Here is a 26,375-nt window from a genome sequence, read left to right as displayed (position 1 = left end):
AGAGCATGAGATTTTAACTGACTTTCCTACCACACAGAAAAAGAACACAGAGATAGACAAAATGAGGAGACACAGGAATGTGATCCAAAGGAAAGAACTTGACAAAATCACAACTGGAGATACAAGTGAAAAAGAAGTTAGTATACCTGACAGAGAATTTAAAGTAATGATCATTTAAAAAATAAATAAAAAGTAATGATCATAAAGATATTCACTGAACTTGAGAAAAGAGTGGACATTATCGGTGTGATCCTTAGCAAAGAAATAAAATAACATTATCAGACATAAAGAACTCAATAAATGAAGTTAAAAATATGATAGATGGAATAAACAGTAGGCTATAAAAAAACAGAAACTTACTAGTGACCTGGAGGACAGAGTAATGGAAAGCAAGTAAGCTGAACAGATGAGAGAGGAACAATGCATAACAGAAATAGACTTAGAGAACTCAGTGACTCAATCAAGTATAACAACATTTGCATTATAGTGATCCCAGAAGTAGAGAAAGGGGGGCAGAAAATGTATCTGAAGAAAAAATAGCTGAAAACATCCCAAATGTGGGGCAGGAAACAGAGATCCAGATTCAAGAGGCACAGAGACTCCCAACAAATTCAACGCAAGGAGGTTCACACCAAGACACATTAAGAATTAGAACAGAAAAAATAGTGATAAATAAAGCATTTTAAAGAGAAAAGACAGTTACATACAAAGAAAACCTTATGAGTCATTTGGGGAATATGAATAATAGTGAAAGAGAATATAAGGGAAGGGAGAAGAAATGTGTGGGAAATATCAGAAAGGGAGACAGAACATAAAGACTTCTAACTCTGGGAAATGAACTAGGGGTGGTGGAGGGGGAGGAGGGTGGGGGGTGGGGGTGAATGGGTGACGGGCACTGAGGGGGGCACTTGACGGGATGAGCACTGGGTGTTATTCTGTATGTTGGTAAATTGAACACCAATAAAAATTAATTTATTAAAAAAAAAAAAAGAAAACCTTATGAGGCTATCAGCAGCCTTTTGAGTGGAAACTTTGCAGGCCATAAAGAAGTGGCATGATATATTCAAAGTGCTGAAAGGAGAAATATTTGCAGCCGAGAATACTCTATCCAGCAAGGCTATCATTTGGAACAGAAGGAGAGAGTGTTTCTCAGCCTAACAATATCTAAGGGAGTTCAAGACCACTAAATTAGCCCTATTAGAAATATAACAGGGGACTCGCAAAGACCACAGTGAAAGTATAAAAGGTAAAAAACACAAAAGTATTAAAAATAATTATTTCTGTAAAATTCAGTCCATATACCTAAGATGTTGCGGGGAGAGGAGTAAAGAATGGGTTTAAATTTTAAAAGAAAGTGAAGGGACGGAGAAACATTTATCATGCAAATGGATGTCAAAAGAAAACTGGAGCAGCAATATTTGCATAAGACAAAACAGACTTTAAAACAAAGTCTATAACCAGAAACAAAAAAGAACACTATATAATAATAAAGGGTACATTCCATAGCTAGAGAATATAATAATCACAAAATATTTATGCACTCAACACGGGAGCATCCAAATACATTAAACACTTAATAACAAACTTAAAGGAACTAATTGATAATAATATAGTAATAGGAGATTGTAACACACCACTTGCATCAAGAGACAGATCATTCAAAGAGAAAATACACAAGGAAACAAGGACTTTGAATACCAAACTGGACCAGATGTATTTAACAGACACATTCAGAACATTCCATCCTAAAATAACAGAATATACATTCTTTTTAAGTGCACAAAGAATACTGTCCTACTGAGAAGATCACATATTAGGCCAAAACAAGTCTCAACAAATTATAAAATTATAAAAATCAAAGGCATATCATTAATCTTCCCTGATCACAACACAGTGAACTAGAAATCAACTACAAGAAAAAAATCTGGAAAGAGCAGACATATGAAGGTTAAATAAAACACTTCTAAACAATGAATGGGTCAACTGAGAAATCAAAAATTACATGGAAACAAATGAAAATGAAAATGAAAACACAATGATCCAAAACTCTGGGATGCATCAAAAGTGGTTTTAAGAGGAAAGTTTATAGCAATATAGGCCTACCTCAAGAAAAAAACAATCTCAAAACAACTTAAACTTACATTTAAAGGAGCAAGAAAAAGAACACATGAAGCCCAAACCCAGCAAAAGGAAGGAAATAATACAGATTAGACCAAATATGATACGTAAACTAAAAAAAAAAAAAACAATAGAACAGACCAACGAAACCAGGAACTGGTTCTCTGAAAAGTTCAAAATTGATAAACCTCTAGCAAGACTCATTAAAAAAAAAAGAGGACCCAAATAAAATCATTAATCAAAGAAGAGAAATACCAATACCATAAAAATTACATAATATTACAGAATATTATGAAAACCTATATGCCAACAAATTGGACAATTCATAAGAAATGGACGGATTCATAGAAACATATTATCTCCCAAAACTAAAGCAGGAAGAAACATAAAATTTGAACAGACCAGTTACTGGCAATGAAATTGAATCAGTAATCAAATAACTCTCAAAAAACAGACGTCCAGGACCAGACCGCTTCACAGGCAAATTCTACCAAACATTTATAAAGGTAATATTTATTCTTCTCAAACTGTTCCAAAAAATATAAGAGTAAGGAAAACTTTCAATTTTATTCTATGAAGCCAGTATCATCCTGATACCAAAACCAGTAAAGACACTGCCAAAAAAGAGAACTACAGGCCAATCTCTCTCATGAATATATATGTAAAACCCTCAACAAGATACTAGCAAACTGAATCTAATGTATTAAAAAAATCCAATTGGGGCAGCCCCAGTGGCACAGTGGTTTAGTGCCACCTGCAGCCCGGGGTGTGATCCTGGAGACCCAGGATCGAGTCCCACATCGGGCTTCCTGCATGGAGCCTGCTTCTCCCTCTGCCTGTGTCTCTGCCTCTCTCTTCGCTCTCTCTGAATGAATAAATAAATAAATCTTAAAAAAAAAATCCAATTGTATTAATCCAATGTATTAAAAAAATCATACATTCCTAGGATACAACAGTGATTCAATATCTGCAAAACAATTAACATGATACCTCACATCAAAAGATAAAAACTATATAATCATTTCAACAGATGCAAAATAAGCATTTGACAAAGTACAACATCCATTCATGATAAAAATGTTCAACAAGGTAGGTCTAGAGGAAATATACCTCACATAATAAAAGGCCTTATATGAAAAATCCACAGTCAACATTTTACATAATAGATAAAAACTGAGAGTTTCCCCACTAAGGACAGGAACAGGACAGATGTATCTACTATCACCCCTTTTATTCAACATAGTACTAGAAGTCCTAGCCACAGTAATCAGACAACATAAAGAAACAAAAGGCAACTAAACTGGTAAGGAATAAGTCAAACTGTCATTACTTGCATTTGACATGACACTATACATAAAAAAACCCTAAGCACAGAGGTGGGCACCTGATGGGATGAGCACTGGGTGTTACACTGTATGTTGGCAAAATAAATTTAAATTTAAAAAAATCAAACGGGATCCCTGGGTGGCTCAGTGGTTTAGCACCTGCCTTTGGTCCAGGGTGTGATCCTGGAGTCCTGGGATCAAGTCCCACATCCGGCTCCCTGCATGGAGCCTGCTTCTCCCTCTGCCTGTGTCTCTACCTCTCTCTCTCTCTCTCTCTCTCTCTCTCTCTCTCTCTGTGTGTGTGTGTGTGTCTCTCATGAATAAATAGAAATAAAATATTTAAAAATAAATAAATAAAATTTAAAAATGAAACAAAACAAAACCCTAAAGACTCCACCACAAAGTCAGGTCATAGGATACAAAATCAATGTTCAAAAATCTATTGCATTCTTACACACTAATAGTAGAGCAGCAGCAAAAATTAAGAAAACAATCCCATTTACAACTTATAACTGCAACAAAAATAAAATACCTTCAAATAAACTTAACCAAAGACGTGAAAGACTTGTACTCTAAAAACTATAAAACGCTGATGAAAGAAATTCAAAATGACACAAAGAAATGGAAAGATACTCCATGCTCAAGAATACTATTAAAATGTCCAAAATGCCTAAAGTGATCTACATATTTAATGCAATTCCTATCAAAATATCAACATTTTTCAGAGAACTAGAACAAATAATCCTAAAATTTTTATGGAACTATAAAAAACCCTAAATAGCCAAAGCAATCTTGAAAAAGGTAAGTAAAACTGGAGGTATCACAATTCCAGATTTCAAGTTATATTACAAAGCTGTAGTAATAAAAAGTATGGTACTTGGCGTAAAAATAGACACATAGATCAATGGAATAGAACACAAACCCAAAAATAAACCCATAATATATAGTCAATTCGTATTTGACAAAGGAGGAATGACTATCCAATGAGGAAAAGTCACACATAGATCAATGGAATAGAACACAAACCCAAAAATAAACCCATAATATATAGTCAATTCGTATTTGACAAAGGAGGAATGACTATCCAATGAGGAAAAGTCTCTTCAATATATGTTGGGAAAACTGGACAACCACATACAAAGAAGGAAACCAGACCAGTTTCTATCACCATACACAAAAATAATCTCAAACAGAATAAAGACCTAAATGTGAGACCTGAAACCATACAAATCCTGAAAGAGAACACAGGAGGTAATTTCTTTAACCTAAGTTTTAGCAACATCCTTCTAAATATATCTCCTAAGGAAAGGGAAATAAAAGCAATAATAAACTATTGGGACTACACTGAAATAAAATGTTCTGTGTAGCAAAGGAAACAACAAAACTAAAACACAACCTATTGAATAGGAGAAGATATTTGCAAATGACATATTCAATACTGGATTAGTATCCAAAAATATATTTAAGAATTGATACAATACCCAAAAACAATCCAATTAAAAGATGGGTAGAAGATTTGAACAGATGTTTCTCCAAAGAGGACATACAGATGACCAACAGACACATAAAAAGATGCTCAAAATCACTCTTCATCAGGGAAATACAAATCACAATCACAATGAGCTACTGCCTCACATCTGTCAGAATGGCTGGGCTCAAAAACACATGAAAACAAGTGTTGGCAAAGATGTGGAAAAAAAGGAATCCTCTTACACTATTGGTGGCAGTACAAACTGGTGGAGCTACTGTGGAAAACAGTTGGGAGGTTCCTCAAAAAGCTAAAAATAGAACTACCCTAACAACCCAGTAATCACACTACTGGGTATTTACCCTCAAAATACAAAAACACTAACTGAAAGGGAAACATGCACCCCTACGTTTATTGCAGCATTATTTACAACAGCCAAGATATGGAAGCAATCTAAGAGTCCAACAATAGATAAATGAATAAAGATGTGGTGTACACACACACACACACACACACACACACACACAGGAATAGTATGGCTATTTGTGGCTTTCAGCCACAAAGAATAATGAGATCTTTCCATCTAAACACAGATGGAACTAGAGGGTATCAGGCTAAGTAAAATAAGTCATACGAAGACAGACAAATACCATATGATTTCACTTATATGTGGAATCTAAAACAAACAAAAAGCAGAAGCAGACCCATAAATACCATGAGAACTGACAGCTGCCAGAGGCAAGGAAGACAGGAGGATGGCAAATGAGTTAAGGGGACTGGAAGACTTCTGGTTACGGAATAAGTGCTGGTGATGAAAGGTACAGCATATAGACGATAGCTGATGGCATTGTAATAGTGTTGTGTGGTGTCAGATGGTAGCTACACTCATGGTGAGCACAGCATAACATACAGAGCTGTTGTAGAAGCAGAGCTGTAAAAACAAACCCTGAGGACATGGGGCTACATATTAAATAAGCCAGTCACAAAAAAAACACTCCACGATCCCACTTACATGAGGTATCAAATTAACAGAAAGAGTGGAATGGTAGTTTCCAGGAGCTGGGCAGAGGAAAATATGTGGAGTTATTACTTAATGGGTTTAGGAGGGTTACACAAGATTAAAAAGTTCTGAAGACTGGTTGCCAACAGTATAAATATATATACTGTGCACTACTTAAACGTGCACTTACAAATGGGTAATATGGTAAATGTTACATGTTTTTTTAACACAGTTAAAAAAAAGGTAACTTGAACATTACTTGTGCCACCTCATCTGGACCCTTGCTTCAGGGATATCAGCTGGGATGTGAGGGAAGAATTAAGATCATATTTGTGTCACGACAGAAGAAGCCTGATAATGTTCCATGTTTTGCTGTTAGAGCCCCATTAACATAGCAGTAATTTTATGAAAAAAGCATGTGTTCATGTTTTGGAAACTATCACCATGAATGTTCTTGTGAACATTCTATGTGAAGTTTCAACCAATTTCAAGGGTCTAGAGAAATGGTTCCCAATAGAATGCATTTCAAAATTTCTGTGGAGCTTTTGAAAAAGATATTTATTTCCACTTCTGGTAATAAAGACATCATGACCTTGACATTTCAAAATTCAATTTTTTTTTTTATTTATTTACGACAGTCATACAGAGAGAGAGAGAGAGAGGCGCAGAGACACAGGCAGAGGGAGAAGCAGGCTCCATGCACCGGGAGCCTGACGTGGGATTCGATCCCGGGTCTCCAGGATCGCGCCCTGGGCCAAAGGCAGGCGCCAAACCGCTGCGCCACCCAGGGATCCCGACATTTCAAATTTCAAAACAAAGTATTTTACCAGAGATAAAGAGAGGCATTTCATAATGATAAAAAAAAGTGGGTTTATCAGAGACAACAATCATAAATGTGTATGAGATAAACACAGTTTCAAAATATATGACACAAAAATACACCAGGAACAGCCCCAGTGGCCCAGCGGTTTAGTGCCGCCTTCAGCCCAGGATGTGATCCTGGAGACCTGGGATCGAGTCCCACGTCAGGCTCCCTGCGTGGTCCCTGCTTCTCCCTCTGCCTGTGTCTCTGCCCCTCTCTCTCTCTCTCTCTCTCTCTCTCTCAATCTCTCTCTCTCTCTCTCTCTCTCTCTCCCTGTGTGCCTCATGAATAAATAAAATGTTTAAAAAAAAAATACAGACACTAGGCCACACTACATACTTGCTGAATCTTAATCTCCAGAATAGAGCTAGGGCACTGTCATTTAAAAACAATATAAACAGGGCAGCCCGGTACCTCAGTAGTTTAGCGCCACCTTCAGCCCAGGGCCTGATCCTGGAGACCCGGGATAGAGTCCCAAGTCAGGCTCCCTGTATGGAGAAGCAGGCTCCCTCTGCCTGTATCTCTGCCTCTCTCTCTCTCTCTCTCTCTCTCTCTTTCTCTGAATAAATAAAATCTTAAAAAAAAAAAAAACACAACTACACGGGAATTCAAATGTGCACAACTGGTCAAGAACCACAGTTTTTTGACACAATTAAAAAATAAAAACAGGTAAATACTACTACTACTGCAGTTGGATTAACAAGACTTTCTTCTACAGGAGAATTTGACCTTTGGTTAACTTTCTGGTTCTTTTCTTCTAGAAGCTAGAAAACACAAGTATGTCAACTATATTGCAAGGCAACATATCACATAGAAAAAATAATTTGTGATTGGTAAGCTACATCTGAACTGGGAAGAGCTTTACGTGAACTATAAATAGCTGATGGAGATACATAGCTTTACGGTTCAGAGTGGGATAAGACATGTCCTTTGTAGTAAACCTCAAGATAGCCCACGGAGCTAGAACAAAAGGTATCTATTCCTAAGGGACATGAGGATGGTAAGCCACATTGTTTCCTGTGAATCTTACTACGTTAAAGTAAACTATCACTTTTGGGGAGCCAAAGATGGGTAGCTCCCAGAAGCTATGTGGACTTGGAAGTGCGGAAACAAACCTCTATCACCGGTGTGCTGGGAAACTATGGTTCCTGTCCTAATAGCCTTCTGAGTAGACCAGAGTGAACTATGGCCCAAAATAATCCTGTGAATCTGAATGTTTAGTTGAACCTAAGAAGACTCTTTAGTGGATGTCACAACTACCTTATCTTTGTGTTGTGGTTTAGATAATCATTGCTTCCGTGCCATACTCACGATCTCTAGGTTGACTTCTTAATCAAAATATTTTCCAATGATGTGTTTGCTAATGGGGGTTGGGAAGAGGAGGAATCCATTCTAACCTCCCAGTGATCTTGTGTATCCAGAATAGTACAATATTCTTTCTGTCGTGGTCGTTTTCCCTGCATCAATATGAGCCATAATTCCAATATTACGGATTCTGTTAGTAGGAAAATGAAGCACATAGTACAAGATGGACATTACTAAAAATGTAAAACCAAAATGTCTGTGCAATACAAATTTCAAAGCTGGTTAATATTTCAGGAATTTTTATAAGGCATAAAACCCAGATAAACAGAAAACGTATCCCTACCAAATTATTCTGACAAAACAGCTAACAAAAGAGTGAACTATCTTACAAATCTTTTATTTCTATGCTACTTTTATTTCTAATGCTGTTACTGCATTAAAAATACTTAGTATTAAATTGAGCAAAAAATAGCTTTTAAGATACATACCAACACCTATCTATAATTAACTATTATTTATAATTAGCTAGGGCAGAAAGCTGAATTAACAATGCTAAATTAAGCCTATGACAGAAACTCTTAACTTTTTAAGCAGTATACAGAAAAGAGTATATCAATAATAGTACTTACTTAGCTATGGGAGGACTGATGATAGAATGAAGAGATTTGATATCATTTCCAACTAAACCTAATGGAAAGAGGGTTATACATATATAAAAGTTTAAAAATTTTTCCCTTTACACATCAAAGAAGTAATTTTACACAAATACTATAACTACAATTAAAGAAAATTCCAAGCTAAATAAAACACTCATTTACCTAAAAATTATTTCCCTGTACTTCGTAAAGAAAAGGCAATGGAAAAAAAAAAAGAGAGAGAGAAAGAAAAGACAATGGATGATATAAGATACAGTTTTTAAAAGTCAATTTCTAGATCATATTTTTAGAAAAATATAAATTTACCCCAATATTTGCCACCCTCTATAATTCTGTAATAGACATAATAACAGATGTAGAATTAGAAATATTCATAGCAATAATCTTAAGGCCACAGCTAGTGAAACAAAGAAATATAAAATGCACAGTCCTATAGACCTACACTGTCAAGGCTTGAAGAGTTAAAGAGTGATCCCCATATCAGATAATAATGAATTTATGTACAATTTGAATTCTATCTTCCCTCAGTAATCCCAAGCACACAGTACCTTTAAAGATGGCCTGAGAGAAATCACTGAACAGGAGCTATAACAATCTAATACTTTTAAAAGGTCAAGTAGTATTTCTGGAATACAAAAAGCCCATAATAATCTACTCTGTGCTTATCATGTATTTTATTAATAATATTAAAGCAAAAATGCAGTTACACTTATAATTTTAAGCTATACCTTCCTACTATTTAAATCAGTTCTGCAAAATTTCTCTAATAAGAACAGTTCTACTGTATTTTGAAAACCTCATGGCAGTTTTAAGACTTACAGGTGATCTGCATGGCTATAGATAAATCTGCATGACAAAATATAGAAATACAGATACAAACCAATAATGCAGGCCATTCAATTCACATGCTATTACAACTCACACAGCCAATCAGTATTTTTACTCTATGATTCTCACATGACAAAGATGGTAATGAGAACAGCCACATAATGAAACCAGTTTCAAGTGTCCCATGTGCTAGCTTACTTCAAACCCAGGAGGACCATTCAGAATTAGCTCTTCAAGCATCAAGCTTTTAATAGCCATTTTACCTAATACAAACTGTCCCAGATAAATATTTAACCAACTACTCTTAAGAACTTTCAAAATAAATTATTTAGGCAAACCTCTATTGACAGAAAATACTTTTGTATAAAAACCGGAAACGAACTAGACAAACAGTATTTTGCAGCAAGAGCACTCTACAAGTAGACAGCCCTCTAAACTCCTGAGGCAGCTGCTAAAGCCAGCAACACTTCTCTTTGTTTAGCTCATTTGGACAGCCAGCAGGTGAGAAGTACACACCTACTGTTACTCCCTCCTGGCATCTATCAGAATACTTCCAACTCCTAATAATGTCAAGAAAAGAGCCAAGAAGTAAAAAGAACTATTTTCAAAATGGAGACCCTTAATAAAGGAATGTTTGCCAACCAGAGAAAGCAAAAAAGCAGTTTAAGTACAGTGAGAATAATCAAAATTTGTACCTGGTAGAGAACTGTAATTTCTTCCAGGAAGCACATACAGCTTTAATCTTTTCAAACTTGCTCTTATTTTAGAGCAAGGCATATTCTAGTGAGGAGAAAAAGAAACTTGACATTAATTTTATTTTAGCATGACTTCTTAGAGTACTTTTAACATCTAACTATGCTTTGTCAGAGAACAAAGTACTCTTGAATCTCCTCAAAGTAGTCCCAATTTAACTCCAGCTCCTTTAAAATGTGACAACCCAAAACTAAACTACAGGAAATAACAAAAATAAAACTAATGGGGATCCCTAGGTGTCTCAGTGGTTTGGCGCCTGCCTTTGGCCCAGGGAGGATCCTGGAGTCCCGGGATCGAGTCCCACGTCGGGCTCCCGGCATGGACCCTGCTTCGCCCTCCTCCTGTGTCTCTATCTCTCTCTCTCTCTCCTTCTCACTGTGTCTATCATAAATAAATAAATAGATCTTTAATAAATTAATTAATTAATTAATTAAATAAAATAAATAAAAATAAAATAAAACTAATACTGACATGGTATTTTGAGCTGAGTTTAGAAGGTGGTTCTCTGAGATATGCAGCATTATCAACACTGGGAACACAAATTCTCTGGACTTACTCCAGACAAGAGAATCAAGAACTCTGAGGATAGAGGCAAACAGTCTGTGGAGTTCCTTTTAAAAACTGAAGTAAAATTAACATAATGCTATATTAGCTTCAAGTGTACTGAACAAGCTGTGGTTCAACAAGTCCTCCAGGTGATGTTTTTAAAGACTGATTTATTTAAGAGAGAGAGGCAGAGTCCCAAGCAGACTCTGCACGGAGTGCAGAGGCTGAGATAGGGCTCAAGCTCACGACCCAGAGATCAAGACCTGAGCAGAAACAAGAGTATGATGCTCAACCGACTATACCACGCAGGCACCCCAACCTCCAGGTGAGTCTGAGAGCTACGGTTTGAACACCAGAATCCTGAAATTTCCAGAGAACCAGAAAAGTTAAATGTAATCTCTCACACTGGCTACTCCTTGATTCTCCTCTATAAGTGCTAAGAGCTGGTGGGGGTCCCAGAACTCAGGATTTATTATAGTGGCTACACCTTTGAATCACCTGGGAAACTTTAAAAATATCTGAGGGGGAAGAAGTTGGAAGAACTAGGATCTGGCATTTCAAAAAATTCCTGAGGTATCTTCTCCCAGTGTTTCCACACAGAGGTTGAATATTCTCCATCCCTATTTATCCCCAGACCATTAGATACACACATTATGACTGGAATACATTTATTTCCACTACCATCACCCCCCCACCAATACATTTAGAATTGCTACACTTAGTATATATAATAATTCTGGGTTGTCACAACATGCCCTTTTTGATATCTTGGAATGCATTCCTGTGTTTTCTGTATTACTTGTACATTAGTTACCAGATTTTTAGAAATAAAACACTATTATCCTAAGGAAATATTTCAAGAGTAGAGACTCAAAGCTATTTCAATTTCCACGGCATAATAACCAGGCCAAGACAGTAGCTACCTGTCACAGATGTGCAGTCTAAAAGCATCAGCAATGAAAACACCAAAGAAAACTTGTGTAACTCCTCCCTCGGGCCACACTAATGACTTCAAAATGGAATATACAAATGGAGAGTCTTTAAAATGCTACAGAGGGAATTTTAAAGTAACAAGATAAATTTACAGACTAGTAATAAAGTGTACTGATTCTTGGTCACAGTTTCTCCCTATTAAGAAAAACTGATGAAAATAAAGATATGCTAGTTTAAGAGTATATTAGGCATTTTGGGAAGTAAAGTAACTGAAGTTGCTGAAGTACATTTAATTTTATAAGAAATGCTTACATTTATGTTCAGGATGGGTATTTTCTTATTATTTACTCCAAACTTCCTCAAGTTGGACAACATGTTGACCCTCTAAACTGTTATTCTCTGAAAAAGAAATAAACAAGATTTTAAAACTAAGTTTATGTATTATATGTAAGACATACATAAAGCAAGGCATATGTAATATATACGGTAAAATTATATTTTATAAAGTAGGTACAATATTTTTAGCTATCAAAAACTCAGTGCATCATTCAGAAAACAAAAATTCTGAAAAAATGAGAAATGGTTCTCAAATTAAAATATTCTTTATTTTTTTCAACATGCTTTAATTCTTCAAGATATGAGCATATTCTGGAAAAAGAGAGATTAAAGAAACTTACCACAGCAATTACAATGTTTTTGTTTTGTTTTTTTTAGATTTTATTTATCCAATGAGAAACACAGAGAGGCAGACACATAGGCAGAGCTACCTAGGCGCCCCAATTACAATGTATTTATGTAATTATACAAAACTTAGTATAGGAAGGTAAGCATCTACATGTTAACTCAGTAAATTCTCATTGGTAGTCTTACTGGTTTATCTGTATATTCTGATTTTTTCTACCATAAATAAGTAAAAAATATACAAAATGAAGTCCTCTTCAGGAATTATAAAACTAAATATCTTTAGTTTAAAAACATTCCCTGAATATTAACTATGTTTCAAGTACATTATCAAAGCTATGAGAAGTTCATGGAAGCACCTGAGACTGGTTGGGAAGCAGACAGCAGGGAGACCCTGTGTGCCATGTTACAGTAGAAACCATGTCCAAACTCTTTACTTTGGGGCACCTGGCTGGCTCAGTTGGTGGAGTGTGTTAACTCTTGACCTTGGGGTGGGGACTTTGAGCTCCACGCTGGGAGTGGAGATTCCTTACCAAAAAAAAAAAAAAGGTGAAATCTTTAAAAAAAATTCATTATTTTTACTCCTAAATCTCTTCCTTTTTGTCTCAAAACAGCCACACTAACTCTCATTTATTTTTTTAGCGAGAGCATAAAGAGTGAAGGGGGAGGGGAGGGAGAATCTTATCCAGGTTCCATGCTCAGCAAGGAGACCGATGTAGGCAGGGCTTAACGTCACCACTTTGAGATCATGACCTGAGCTAAAATCAAGAGCTGACTAACCCACTGAGCCACCCAGGCACTCCTCACTAACCTTCATTTAGGAAGTCACCAAATCCTTTTGATTTTATTTCTTAAATATATCTTGAACCCATTCCCTCTTCTTGACTTCCAGTGCCAAAGTTCAGGATACTTACAACACTCATGCATGTTCGATCCATTCAATGTAGAACCACAGATTTTAACACTAGCAAATACAAATAAACTCACTAATAAGGTTTGACTCCACATTGCAACTAAGCAACTACCACTTGTCAAAGGCTGGTAGAGCATCTAAGGTCATCTACAATTGTCTGAAAAGACTTAAAATAGTCTTCCCTTCCCCAATCACCTATATGACCTATGTATAATGAGGCTGAATTTTCATCAGATAGTTCAACCAAAAATAAAAATCATACACACATAGTAACAAGTACAGAAAGTGACAGGAGATGCCAGCTATTTTCTATTATGCCCAACACTGAAGAAACTTGCAAAATTGTAAGGCAATGTAAAACTTTCCTCAAACTAAGTTATTTTTGCTTTGGAAATAATAGGTATTTCTCATACATCTATATTACTTATATTAAGATTTAGTGGATTAAGTTTAAGTGAATTTCTAAAGTATTGTAAAGTTTTAATTCTTAATTAGTTGAATATGAATTATAACCCATATAAACAATACTCTTTAGAGTTCTAAATCATTTTTAAGAGTGTGAAGGATTCCTACAGATTAAATTTTGAAAGCTTATTCCAACATCTTGTTTCCTCCAAGTGAATGCCCATGATTATTTTAGGTTATAGAAAAACAAAAACGGTTTACTAAATATTAGAAAAACTAGCCAATAGGACCCATTTTGCAGATACTAATGGTTAAGAAAGTAATTTTTTTTACTTTAAAATGTGAATTTGAGGAAAATTAAGTAAATAACACAGGTGACATTCAGATATAACCAGTCTTAAAAAGTAGTATTCAAATCACTGAAGTGGGAAATACTGCTTTATTCCATATCCTTCAAATAAAGAACCTCCTCTCGTCACTTACCTACTCAAAAACTTTTAAAGGTTTCTAATACAACAAAATCTATCCCCAACTACTGTCACAGCCTTATACTCTCCTATTCCCTACTCTGTATCAGGGAGCTCTTGCCAAAATTCCCCCAGAATCATTATACTCTGGTGCCTTCTCACCTTAGTATGTAACACAGCCACTGCCTGAAAGCAGTCCTAGAATCCTCAAGACCCCACCCCCCCCCATACCTTTTCAAATACTATTAGATCTTCAAGGCCCCGCTTGAAAGCTTTTCCCAATTTCCTGTTTCCATAATGCTTGGACCTTACATCTACTTGTGACAAATAAAGTATTTACAAGCTCTCCTTTATTGTGAGCTCTCCAAAAGGAGGGTTCTTTTTCTAGCACTGCCCAGCACAATGCTTCATTTCTTCACCTATTAAGTTGATTAGGGCCCTCCAGTGATTTTCTTCTTCCCCATGGATCAATGATTTTCAATAAAAATAGCTGCCTACTACTGGGGCCATCAAGTAAGTTATGCTATAAAAGGTCCAGACCTCCTTAAGGCCTAATAAAGTGCTTATTAAATGCTCTAACACCTGATGGTAAAAGAGCAATAATGAGGAAGAAAAAAACAGGTAATACCCATCCTACGTTATTAGCAACAAGTTACACTACCATAAAAAAAGAATACATGGATTTCAAAAAAAAAAAAAAAAAACAGTAGACTATCATGCCTGTGAAGCTTAATATACAAAAAGAGAAATCATAGGGGCACCTGGGTATCTCAGGTGGTTAAGCATATGCTTTTGGCTAGAGTCATGATCCCAGGGGTCCTGGGATGGAGCCCTACATCAGGCTCCCTGCTCAGAGGGGAGTCTGCTTCTCTCTCTCTCCCTCCTGCTCCCCCTGCTTGTGCTCTCACTCTGTCAAATAAATAAAATCTTTAAAAAAATCATAAAATATATCAGTATGCAAGCAAAATTGAAGGTGATGTTAAATCAAGTAATATAGGAAAGAAGATCCTAAAGCAAGCATCAAGTTAAAATGGTCTGTGTTTGCAGATAGTATGTTACTGTACTTAGTAATTTCTCCCAAATTAGAAACTCCACTTCAGATTTATCATATCCAGTGCTTTTTAGAAAAAAATATCAAGTATGAATTAGGCCAGTATGTTTATTATTGTCCATCCTTAATATCATCTTTTTTTTCTATACTGAATAGATCATCTCATACTATTAATCTAAACATTCATTTTTACAATATTTCTAGCACATATTCTAAAACAAATCATCTAAAGTTATGTAAATATTATCTAAATTTTAAAAATCAGTTCTAGCCTTTAACTTCTTCAAGAACAAAGCTTACCAAAGTAACTTTTACTTGCTAATAAACAGCTCAAGTATTTACTTTTAAATTTAGGTCAACTGTATCAATAAAGCACTTTCCAATTCCCTTGTTTATCTAACATTTATTGGAGCAACGCAAGAAGCTGGTTATTAGAAAAAAAACCACATGATTCCCAACCTTGAGAATACCGTTAGCTTTAAAAACTCTAGTCTGTCTCCTGCATATCACAATAGCAAATGGCTTCATTCATAGTAATTTTTACAAAGCTCTTACTATACCTGTTCCTCTTCTGTAAAACAAATAAGCTTGGCTTAACCGTAAACAATCAATAAAAAGCATCCTCTCACATCCTCCTGACTTCTCACTTAGTATTTATTGCTATAGGTGAGATTCTATCTAAAGTTTCATCCAATCAGAGGAATACACTTCATGCTTCTGATTGCCAAAATGTAGAGTGGGTATCTACTATATGCTTTTGGTAGATAAAATGAAGAAGTGATATCCAACTTGCCCTTGCCAGGTATATAGGAAGTCAATTTTTCTAAAAAAAAAAAGTTTGACGTTGATCTTCTTAGGCCATTTTTAGCTGGCAATCACCCCTGAAAATAAGATAAACAACACAGCCAACCAGTATGCCGCCTCTATTTTACACGAATCAAAATAGGTCTACTGCCTAACCTTTAGAACTTACTTTCTATTCCTGGATCAGATGGCAAAAAAGGGCATGAGTGGATTTGAGAATCATAAATGGAAAAAATCATACTGATGAGTTCACAACTTTAACAGCTACTAAAATTTTCCTTAAGCTGAAAGAACTGTAACAGGAAAACAAGGATAAATCTCACAATATTAAGCAAGCGAAGCCAACACAAAGAGTTCACACTGTACGATTCCAATTATATAAAATACAAAACAGGAAAAGCCAATCCGTTATGTTACACGTCAGGATGGTATTTTCACGGGAATGGCAGTGACTGGGAAGAGGCAGGAGGAAGGCTCCCGGGGCGCGCGGGTTAATGTAATTTCTGGACTCAGGGGCTGCTTATCTCTGTGGTCAGAGTCCGAATACCCACTGAAGCATATGTCTACGGTACGCACTTTTTACGTGTGTTTTACGCCTCTTTTTAAAGCTTCCCATACACTTCTCATAACAGAAACGTCAAGTGGGCAAAGTCCTGACTAGTTTACAGAAGACTTGCTGGGGTCCCAAGTCTTCTGTGACCTCGGGTCAACCACGTAAAGTCTCTTCACCTTTCTTTCCATCTATCGCATTCCCGGGTCAGTAGGAGAGCTAAGTTCGGGGGCGCCCGGGGGCTCAGCGGCGGAGCGTCGGCCTTGGCCCCGGCCCAGGGCGTGACCCCGGGGTCCCGGGATCCAGTCCCGCGTCGGGCTCCTGCGTGGAGCCTGCTTCTCCCCCGCCTGCGTCTCTGCCTCCATGTCTCTCATGAGTAAATAAATAAAATCTTAAAAAAAAGAACCAAGTTCACTTACTCAACAAGAATTCGTCGTTACTCTGTCCTATCACTGCCTCCTAGTAAACGTGTTGAAAGCTGAAACGAAAGACATCCCTGCCTCAGGCCGTGTCTATCCTGGCCAGTGGAGACCGGCGATAAACAGAAGGAATTAAACACTTAGCGGAGAATCAGGCAGGAAAGCAGAACCGGGTGGGAGCTGCAAGCAAGGCCCCTTAAGTGATACTTAAATGACGTTTAAGCAAAGACGTCAGGCGGCACGGGAAGCCAAACCCGGGCTAGTTCTAGGAAGCCACATCGCGGACTTCACTGCGCCTGAACATGCTGGTTCGCATTCGGGTCTTAAAGAAAATAAATCGCCCTAGAAGATGGGGCGTGAAGAGCCTCACACCGCAGACCCACCGCGGTGCCTCCACTCCGGGCACGAAGACTCGGGGACCGCCGCGGCCTCGGGCACTCGTCCCCCCTCCCGCCCCGGCTGGCCGTCGTCCGGTGCCCGCGGGCGGCGGGTCCCGGTACCCACCCGGCACCAGGTCGCTCGGAGGCCGGCTTCCTCCCGCGGGACACGCCACCTGCGCGAACGCCCCGCCACCCGCAGGACCCAGGGCCTCGGAGCCGCCGCTTCCGGCCGCCGCGCCCGCCACTTCCGGGAGTGCCACGCTCAAACGCCGCCTGCCGGCACCTTCCGTCCTCCAGGCCGAACGCGGAGAAAGCGGGCCCGGAACCAACGTGGCGCGCCTGGCGCGCTTCCCCCGGAGTCGGTGGGCGCGGGGCCGTCTCTTTCCGTCGCGGCCCGGGAGCCCGAAGCTAGAGAACCTCTTGGCGCCCGGCGGCTGCTCGCGGCGGCCCGGCGGCCGTCACCATGGTGAGGGGCAGTTCGGGGCCCCGGGGAGGCGAGGCGAGGGGAGGGGAGGGGAGGGACGGGACGCAGACCGGGACGGCTGCCGGCGCCGCAGTGTGAGGTCCCGGGCTCCGCGCCGCGGGCGGCCGCTCACCCATGCGGAGCGAGCTTCCAGCCAGGCCGACCGCCACGCGCGCTCTTCCGGCCGCCGCCTGGTCTGCGGAGCGGCGCTGCGCTGGCTTCTCTCCCGGCTTCTACCCGGGCGGCCACGGCCACGGCGGTCGGGTGGCACCCGGCATTATTCCGCGCTGGGGCGGCTTGGCCTCGGCAGTTTATTTTTGCGTTCTTTAAATCCAAGCGGGCTGTGACCACATGTTCCGAGTAAAAGTGGCGCCTCAAGTAAAAACAGGCGCTTCAAGGCCACTTGTGAGGACGGCGTGGCGTGTGGCCACACGAGGCTTCCGGTTTCATTCGCTAAAGACGGGAAACAGCCCACATATCCGTGAGCCGGTCAGAGGGTCGGGGGTGACACGTTCCCGCGTGGACCGCTGTCTGGCGGTGGACAGGGTCCGGCTCCTGACACGGGTGGGAATCTGAGGAGCCCTCCGTGGAGGCGGCCGTCGGAGGAGCCGTAAGTGGAGGCTGTCGTCCGAGGAGCCGTAAGTGGAGGCTGTCGTCCGAGGAGCCCTCCGTGGAGGCGGCCGCCCGAGGAGCCCTCAGTGGAGGCGTCGGAGGAGCTGTAAGTGGAGGCGGCCAAGGAGCCCTCAGTGGAGGCCGTCGTCCGAGGAGCCGTAAGTGAAAGCAGACACCAGAGGCTCCGGGCTGTAGGTGCCGCTTCAGGTCCTTCCCGGAGGGGGAAGGCTGGAGGGGATACCTGCAGGTGCGAGGTGGACGACACTGTCCCCAGAGTACGACGAGGTTTTCTGAGGTGATGGAATGTTCTCTATCCGATTGGCGGTCACAAAGCTGGGTAGTTTGTCGGAGTGTAAGACTGTACGCCTCTTAGCACATTTCATCATGTGGATTGTACTTCGATAAAGCTGAGAGATTTCTCTGATAAAAAACTATGAATAATGATGATGATGTCATTGAAAAACCAGATTGCTGGTGTTCAGAGGGGAAAAGAGACCCTGGAATGAAGCCATCCTCTGTGGTCCAGCTGATTTTGGACAGATCCCCTCAACGAATGGTGACTTTCCCTGAGATTCTTGCAGACGTAAATCCTCGCGTCTGATACCATCCAGGGCTGAATGTACTGGGCGCGTGTCATGGGCGTGGGCACGAGAGTTACTTAAGCTAGGGAACATTGGGGTGACTTAAGGCCTTCTGTACTTTAGATGGTGCTCAGAAAGTTCTTTTAGTTTAGTTCTGTCAATTTTTTAAATTAATGTTTCTTTCGTTTTAGCCACAAAATGAATATATTGAGTTACACCGGAAGCGCTATGGCTATCGTTTGGATTACCATGAGAAAAAGAGAAAGAAAGAAGGTCGAGAGGCTCATGAACGTTCAAAAAAAGCAAAAAAGATGATTGGTCTGAAAGCTAAGCTGTACCATAAACAGCGCCATGCTGAGAAAATACAAATGAAAAAGACGTAAGTGCTGAGTTCTTTAACAAGTTAATATGTTTTGAGTAATAGTTTTTAAAACTAATGATCTTGAATCTTTTTCCTTGTCAGTATCAAGATGCATGAAAAGAGAAACACCAAACAAAAGAATGATGAAAAGACTCCACAGGGAGCAGTACCTGCATATCTACTGGACAGGGAGGGGCAGTCGCGAGCTAAAGTACTTTCCAATATGATTAAACAAAAGCGAAAAGAGAAAGCGGTAAGAGATAAAAATTGAAGTCTTTTATTTTTTGTTCAGGAGAATTACTAAAATTTAATAGTTATTTTCTTCAGTTTAATTGGAAACATGAAGTCCAGCTACTCTTCCCATTATTTAGATACAAAGTCTTTGTAAAGTTCATTTTGTATTAAATAGTCGAGTAATAGGCAGGCAGCCTGGGTGGCTCAGCGGTTTAGTGCCGCCTTCAGCCCAGGGCGTGATCCTGGAGACCCAGGATCGAGTCCCGCGTCAGGTTCCCTGCGTGGAACCTGCTTCTCCCTCTGCCTGTGTCTCTGCCTCTCTCTGTGTCTCTCTCGTGAATAAATAAATAAAATCTTTAAATAAATAAATAAATATTTGAGTAATAAAACATATGCTTTCTCATTAAGAGAACATGTTAGCATTTAACAGGTTTTTAAAGTTATTAAAATAGCAGACATTTTTAGTGTTAAAAAAGTATCTAAAAAGTTAGTAAGGCATGAATCTTAAATTCAGTATTTTAACAGCTTCCTATACGTGGCACTTCCTAATGCTGTGCTCCTATGGAGAAAGATAAAACTGCTTCTATCTGTTGGCCTGTATTGCTAAAATTTGTTAAAAAGTAGAATAGTGGAAAACCCTTTAACTGATTTAACTTAAGTACAAATTTAGCATTTTTGTTTAATACGCTTAGTGTCAGTTTTGTGTATTATGTAATACATTTTGTGTATTATGCTTAGTGTCAGTTTAGGGTAAAGTCTGCAGAAATCAGAGAACGGCATAAATACTGTTTATAAACATCTGTAGATAAATTGACAAATCCAGGTAGCAACAGATCCTAATTTGATTTTAAAAATCACACAGCCAGATACCTGGGTGGCTCAGTGGTTGAGCGTCTGCCGTGGGCCCAGGGCGTGATCCTGGGGTCCGGGGATCGAGTCCTGCATCAGGCTTCCTGCGAGGAGCCTGCCTCTCTCTCTGTCATTCATAAATAAATAATGAATGAATGAATGAATGAATGAATGAATGAATGAATGAATTTTTTTTTATCACATTGCTTGTATTTTGGTGTGCGCTATCTAAAGTTAGAATGGTGTAAATTGAGAAATGTTAGAGGTTGTCCACTTAACTCCTCCTCACTTTACAGATAAAAAGAGTGAAGTCCAGTTGCTTGTAAATCATTCTGCATGGTAATATATTAATGGAGTGATAGAATTGCTTTTAGAATCTGTATTGCGGGATCCCTGGGTGGCGCAGCGGTTTGGCGCCTGCCTTTGGCCCAGGGCGCGATCCTGGAGACCCGGGATCGAATCCCACATCAGGCTTCCGGTGCATGGAGCCTACTTCTCCCTCTGCCTGTGTCTCTGCGCCTCTCTCTCTCTCTCTCTCTCTCTCTCTCTCTCTCTCTCTCTGTGACTATCATAAATAAATAAAAATTTAAAAAAAGAATCTGTATTGCTTCAGTTTTTTCATAGAATTTTCATTCTACAGAGGTTCAAAGTATATGGTGATGATTTTGTCTTACTGGTAATGTGATCTAAAAAGCCACTCAAGGTGGATACAGAGATGCATTTTTTTTTTTTTAAAACAGAGATACATTAAGAGGTGTTTTGACACTACTAACCATCTAGTGGTAAGCACATACACTGTTTCGAGAAATCACTGCCTTATGACAGGTGGCGTTTTTCATCCATAACAAGGCATTGAGATCTTTAGCTTAAGCAGACTATTTTATTTATTTATTTTTTAAGATTTTATTTATTAACAGAGCCAAGGGACAAGTAGGGGGAGCAGCAGGCAGAGGGAAAGGGAGAAGGAGGCTCCCCACTGAGCAGAGACCAAGATGGCCAGTCTCCATCTCAGGACGCCAGGACCATGACCTGAGCCAAAGGCAGATAGTTGCTTTAACCAACTGAGCCACCTAGGTGCCCCACAAACCGTTTAATGAATCCATGATAAGAAGCTTAATTCCAATTAATTTGGGGCTTTTGAAGAGACAGTGCAGACCTCTAGAAAACATTGGAGTCAAAATCTTGATTTAGGAAAAAAGTGAATCCACTATTTTGTACACTAAAACATACTTTTTTGTTCTCATTGCCTTTTACTAATATAAATTTTGACTGTGGTCTATTTTTAGGGAAAGTGGGAAGTTCCTTTACCCAAAGTTCGTGCTCAGGGAGAAACAGAAGTATTAAAAGTCATTCGAACAGGAAAGAGAAAAAAGAAAGCATGGAAGAGGATGGTCACTAAAGTCTGCTTTGTTGGAGATGGCTTTACTAGAAAACCACCTAAATACGAAAGATTCATTAGGCCAATGGTAAGTCCCTTGTTAGAGTGGGATGGATTAAATATTTGTTGCTATGTTATATAAGATACAATTTCCTGTGAAAAAAGATTGAAAGACATTTTTAGGTTATTTTCAAGTTATTGATAGGGATGGCTTAACAGTTTTCTACCGTCAAGAATCTTGTCTTCATCTTTGTAAGACAGGAGATGAAAAATAATTATTACAGACAGTGCTGGTGAATCCTGATTTTTAAATATGTCATATTAGTATCTTCATTTTCCATGTGAGGTCATTGTACTCATTCCACAGGTTATCTATATGCTGATACTTGTTCTGAGAACAGTTAGAAAACGGGTAGGACTGCTTTTTCAAGAAGCAATTCCCATTTAATAAGAAAATTATCTTAATGCTTTTGAAAACATTCAGTATGTAGTCATTGGAAAAAGAATTTAATATAAAAGTGGAACTTTAATATCTGTAGACAACAGTGATGGGCAAAACCATTCTCCTCCCCTTTCCCAAATGTAACTGAACATTTCGTTGACCATTGAACAGTGGGTGCCCACCCCCTGCAAAGATGTAAAATCCACATAAAACTTTTGACTCCCCCAAAACTAAACAGCCTACTGTTGCCTAGAGCCTTACTGATCATCTAAATGATCAACTAATACATACTTGTATGTTATGTGTATCATATATTCTTAAAGAGAAAAGTACTCAAATCAGAAAATAGATCTGTAGTACTGTATTTATTGAAAACATCTGCATGTAAGTGGATCTGTGCCGTTCAAACCTGTGTTCTAGGTTCAACTATCTACTTTTCCAGAATCCTTTTAAACTGACTGAATTGCTCCCCTCACTGGATATCCAACTTGCTTAGAAAAAGTCAGAGGAAGGTTGGCCGTGTTACCTTAGCTTTCACTCTGAATAATTCTTAATGGATTAAAATGTTGGCCAACAGCCTGTTTGTATAATTAAGATTCTGTTGGAACCTGGCCATGCCCTTCTATTTACATATTGTCTATGGCTGTTTTTCTCCGCAGACTTTGAGTAGTTGCAGGAGACACAGTATGAGTGTTGACTGTCTATTTTCAGCCATCCCTGGATTGTATCATGAACTGCTCTGTGTTGATTTCATACTCATAATCTTCTAAATACAGTTTGGTAACTTTATCAGTTCTGTAGGGAGGAAATATACTAATAAGCTGTTACAGGCTTTCTGTAGCCAGGCAGGTACATCTCATGAATGGGTCCGTTACTAAGAACTTAAGTATCATTACCCTTTATTCTCCCAAACAGGCAAAAATCAGTTAAGAGACTATAAAGTGTTGTGGCTTCTGAAGTGTTACACTCCACAAGGTCAGATGTAGGTGACTGGGGTGATTCCAGGTGATTAACAGACCTCTCTGGGCTCTCTCCAGTCTCTGACCAGTATTCTCATTAGTGAAATGCTGACAGTCCACCCTCCTTTTTCATCATGTAAAACAGCTGAGGTCTAGAGAGCCTTGGGGTCAGGATAATTTAACTCCATCCACACACACCACACCGTTCAACCCAGGAACCAGTCATTTCACCTGCCAATCTTTAGCTTATCATCCAAAAAAAGGGGCGGGGTGGGGGAGCTGTGAGGTTAATATGCTTAAATGAGCTATTTGTATGCTCCACCATAGTGCCTGGCATGCAGCAGGTCCTCAGGAAACATAGGTAACAGGATAAATCTGAGCACGATGCAAGGCAACATGCTGTGGTAAAAACTTGAGTATGTGTTAAGGGTTTTCTCTCATGTATTTATCAGGTTTTTAGTCTGTAGAATTTTAAGTATTTAATTTGATGCCTTAATATTTGACATTGTTCATCCATGGGGTGTTTTTTGACTTGGAAGACAATTGGAAAAGCAAAAAGGAAGAAGCTCATCGTTAACATTTTAGACTCGTATAATATTTTTGTGTTTGACTTACTAGGGCTTACGTTTCAAAAAGGCCCATGTAACACATCCTGAATTGAAAGCCACCTTTTGCCTGCCAATACTCGGAGTAAAAAAGAATCCCTCATCCCCACTATATACAACTTTGGGTGTTATTACCAAAGGTACTGTCATTGAAGTGAACGTGAGTGAGTTGGGCCTTGTGACACAAGGAGGCAAAGTTATTTGGGGTAAGTAAACTTTTGAATACGGAGCTGCTGCTGTTCAACAATCCTAAGATTAAAATTTTTCAAGTTGATAGAAAGCACAAAGCAAATTTTAATGCAGAAGAGCTAGATTAAGTTAAAATAATGTAAGTCAGGTTTAAATCTTTAGGAAGAATACTTTTTGTAGACAAAGTAGTGAATGTGATTCTTTTTAACTTAGATTATTGGTTTCAGTTATATAAAGTGTACTTTATTGTTAGATTTAGGACTGTTTCAAAAGGCATTCATTAGGAGGGAAGCAGATGGAATAAGTTATAACCAAAATACATTGGAAGAAAATACAATATATTAACCATGAGCAGAGGAAGGGAGACCTATATTAAACACATCGCCACACTATTTCAGTAATTAAAAATAGGTATCATGCAGCAATTTTAATTCTTCCCTTGTTTTCTTAGTTTTCTGCTTTTAGTGCCCAGGTATTTCTAAACTTTAATGTTCTCTGAAATTAAAGAATACCTTCCAGCTTCTTGAGTCTTTATATGAGTCATTCATACTTCATATTGGCTGACCTCAACTTTAAAATAAGTTTCAAATTAATTTAACCTAATTAAAACTTGTTTCATTTTCTAGTAAGAAAAGCATGTGGAAGGGATCCCTGGGTGGCGCAGCATTTTAGCGCCTGCCTTTGGCCCAGGGCGCGATCCTGGAGACCCAGGATCGAATCCCACGTCGGGCTCCCGGTGCATGGAGCCTGCTTCTCCCTCTGCCTGTGTCTCTGCCTCTCTCTCTCTCTCTCTCTGTGACTATCCTAAATTAAGAAAAAAAAAAAAAAGAAGAGTATGTGGAAAAGCAGCAATGCTCAGGTCAATCCAGAGGCTTGTTGATACAATGCACTAACAGAATGGAGCAGACCACCATTTGTAAAAAGTGTAAAAACAGTATATGAAAATTGTTTCCGGAACTGGTTTGATTTTGAGTAAAATCTCATTGATCCTACTATCACTTATTTCTATTACCACTTTTAAGAAAGAAAAATTTTGGGCAAAGTTCATTTTTATTAGTATTAATATCCCTCTTTTTCCCATTTTGTTTTTTTTCAGGAAAATATGCCCAGGTTACCAACAATCCTGAAAATGATGGATGCATAAATGCAGTCCTGCTGGTTTAACAGCAGTTTCAGACAAGTAATCCCTTATAATTACTGAAGACTACACACCTGTCAGGAAGACCATCATTGTTGTGGTTCTGGATGCTACCAAACAGCCTTACATATCTACAGTCATCAAGACATTTATTCTACTGTAAAAAAGTTGAAATAGACATTTATTAAAATAAGTGGTCTTTATTTTTGAGTCTTTTTAGCATTTAGATGTTCATGAATTTGAATAATTTATAAAAACAATCATAGTTAATATCTTGGCCCAGGGCACCTGGGTGGTTCAGTCAGGCGTCTGCCTTCGGCTTGGGTTGTGATCCCAGGATCCTGGGATGGAGCCTTGCGTCCAGTTCCCTGCTCAGTGAGGAGCCTGCTTCTCCCTCTCCCTTTCCCCTTGCTTGTGTGTGTGCGCGCGCTCGCTCTCTCTCTCTAATAGATGGATAAAATATTAAAAAAAAAAAACTCTTGGTCCACATCTGCATTAAGAAGTGGACACTCAGCAATGCAGACCTCTTGTTCCTGGAAAACACAGTGTAGTTGAAATCCTCTTTTATCATGAAGGTCAGTGCACACTTAAAGAGCCTAGACTACAAAATGGTCATTTCTGAGACCTTACCTGAAGTCTCTTCTACCTCATTTTTCTTAATGCTACATTTCTTAAGATTAATAAACACACGGTAGCGTTCATTTAGAAAGTATTTATACCAAATTACAGGAAAAGGAAGGCACACTACACTAAGAGTTCAGAAGGGTTTAGATAAATCCTTTCACCTCTATTTGTTCATAAGTCAGTGAATTTATATTTTAAACATTTTTCTCTCAATCATGTATAGTAATACCTACCTGGAACTGTATTTTCTACTCCAAATATATGGAGAAAAATGCACCAAAATGTTTATGCTTTCACATTTTTGGAATGGTCACAAACCATTACCAAAGTAATGCCAGGTAAAACCATTTAAGAAAAAAAAAAAAAAACTGCACTGATACCCTTAAAGAGAAATTTTTTGGCAGTTACTTCAGTAATATAAAAAAAGGCCATGTTTTAGGTTCGTAAGCCTGGTCAAAGCACTTTTGTGATCTGAA

The 26,375-nt window shown here is 38.8% G+C and overlaps 2 protein-coding genes across 7 annotated transcripts in view; one reads left to right on the top strand and one right to left on the bottom strand.

Moving 5' to 3' along the window:
* The window catches only part of GFM2 (GTP dependent ribosome recycling factor mitochondrial 2), a 63,655-nt gene extending 45,940 nt beyond the window's left edge, over positions 1-17,715 (bottom strand). For 2 of the 6 annotated variants that reach the window (XR_008665248.1, XR_008665249.1), the window contains exons 1-6: positions 17,589-17,702; positions 17,085-17,143; positions 12,107-12,193; positions 10,258-10,342; positions 8,708-8,765; positions 8,171-8,268 (exon numbers count right to left, since the gene is read on the bottom strand). Coding sequence is in view for 3 of the 6 variants with exons in the window: in XM_055331439.1 (XP_055187414.1) it covers positions 8,171-8,268; positions 8,708-8,765; positions 10,258-10,342; positions 12,107-12,169 (304 nt within the window). In the remaining 3 variants the exon portion in view is untranslated. The other 4 variants (XM_055331439.1, XM_055331440.1, XM_055331441.1 and 1 more) reach the window with 4 other exon arrangements.
* A 57-nt stretch (positions 17,716-17,772) lies between these two features.
* NSA2 (NSA2 ribosome biogenesis factor) lies at positions 17,773-25,468 on the top strand. The gene is made up of 6 exons (XM_055331453.1): positions 17,773-17,930; positions 19,312-19,499; positions 19,584-19,734; positions 21,851-22,030; positions 23,962-24,154; positions 25,234-25,468. The coding sequence occupies exons 1-6, from the start codon at positions 17,928-17,930 to the stop codon at positions 25,299-25,301; spliced, it is 783 nt and encodes a 260-aa protein (XP_055187428.1). The 5' UTR covers positions 17,773-17,927; the 3' UTR covers positions 25,302-25,468.
* The last annotated feature ends 907 nt before the right edge of the window (positions 25,469-26,375 follow it).

This window comes from Nyctereutes procyonoides, unplaced genomic scaffold, assembly GCF_905146905.1.
Source record: "Nyctereutes procyonoides isolate TBG_1078 unplaced genomic scaffold, NYPRO_anot_genome, whole genome shotgun sequence".
In the NCBI taxonomy this organism is placed as follows: domain Eukaryota; kingdom Metazoa; phylum Chordata; class Mammalia; order Carnivora; family Canidae; genus Nyctereutes; species Nyctereutes procyonoides.
The sequence above is the reverse complement of the archived record's forward strand: the minus strand, read 5'-3'. Positions and strand labels throughout refer to the sequence as shown.

Excerpts from the sequence above, each read along its gene's own strand:
- NSA2 (XM_055331453.1), top strand. Across the intron at positions 19,500-19,583 it reads AAAATACAAATGAAAAAGAC|TATCAAGATGCATGAAAAGA; the intron begins GTAAGTGCTGAG and ends TTTCCTTGTCAG. Across the intron at positions 19,735-21,850 it reads AAAAGCGAAAAGAGAAAGCG|GGAAAGTGGGAAGTTCCTTT; the intron begins GTAAGAGATAAA and ends GTCTATTTTTAG.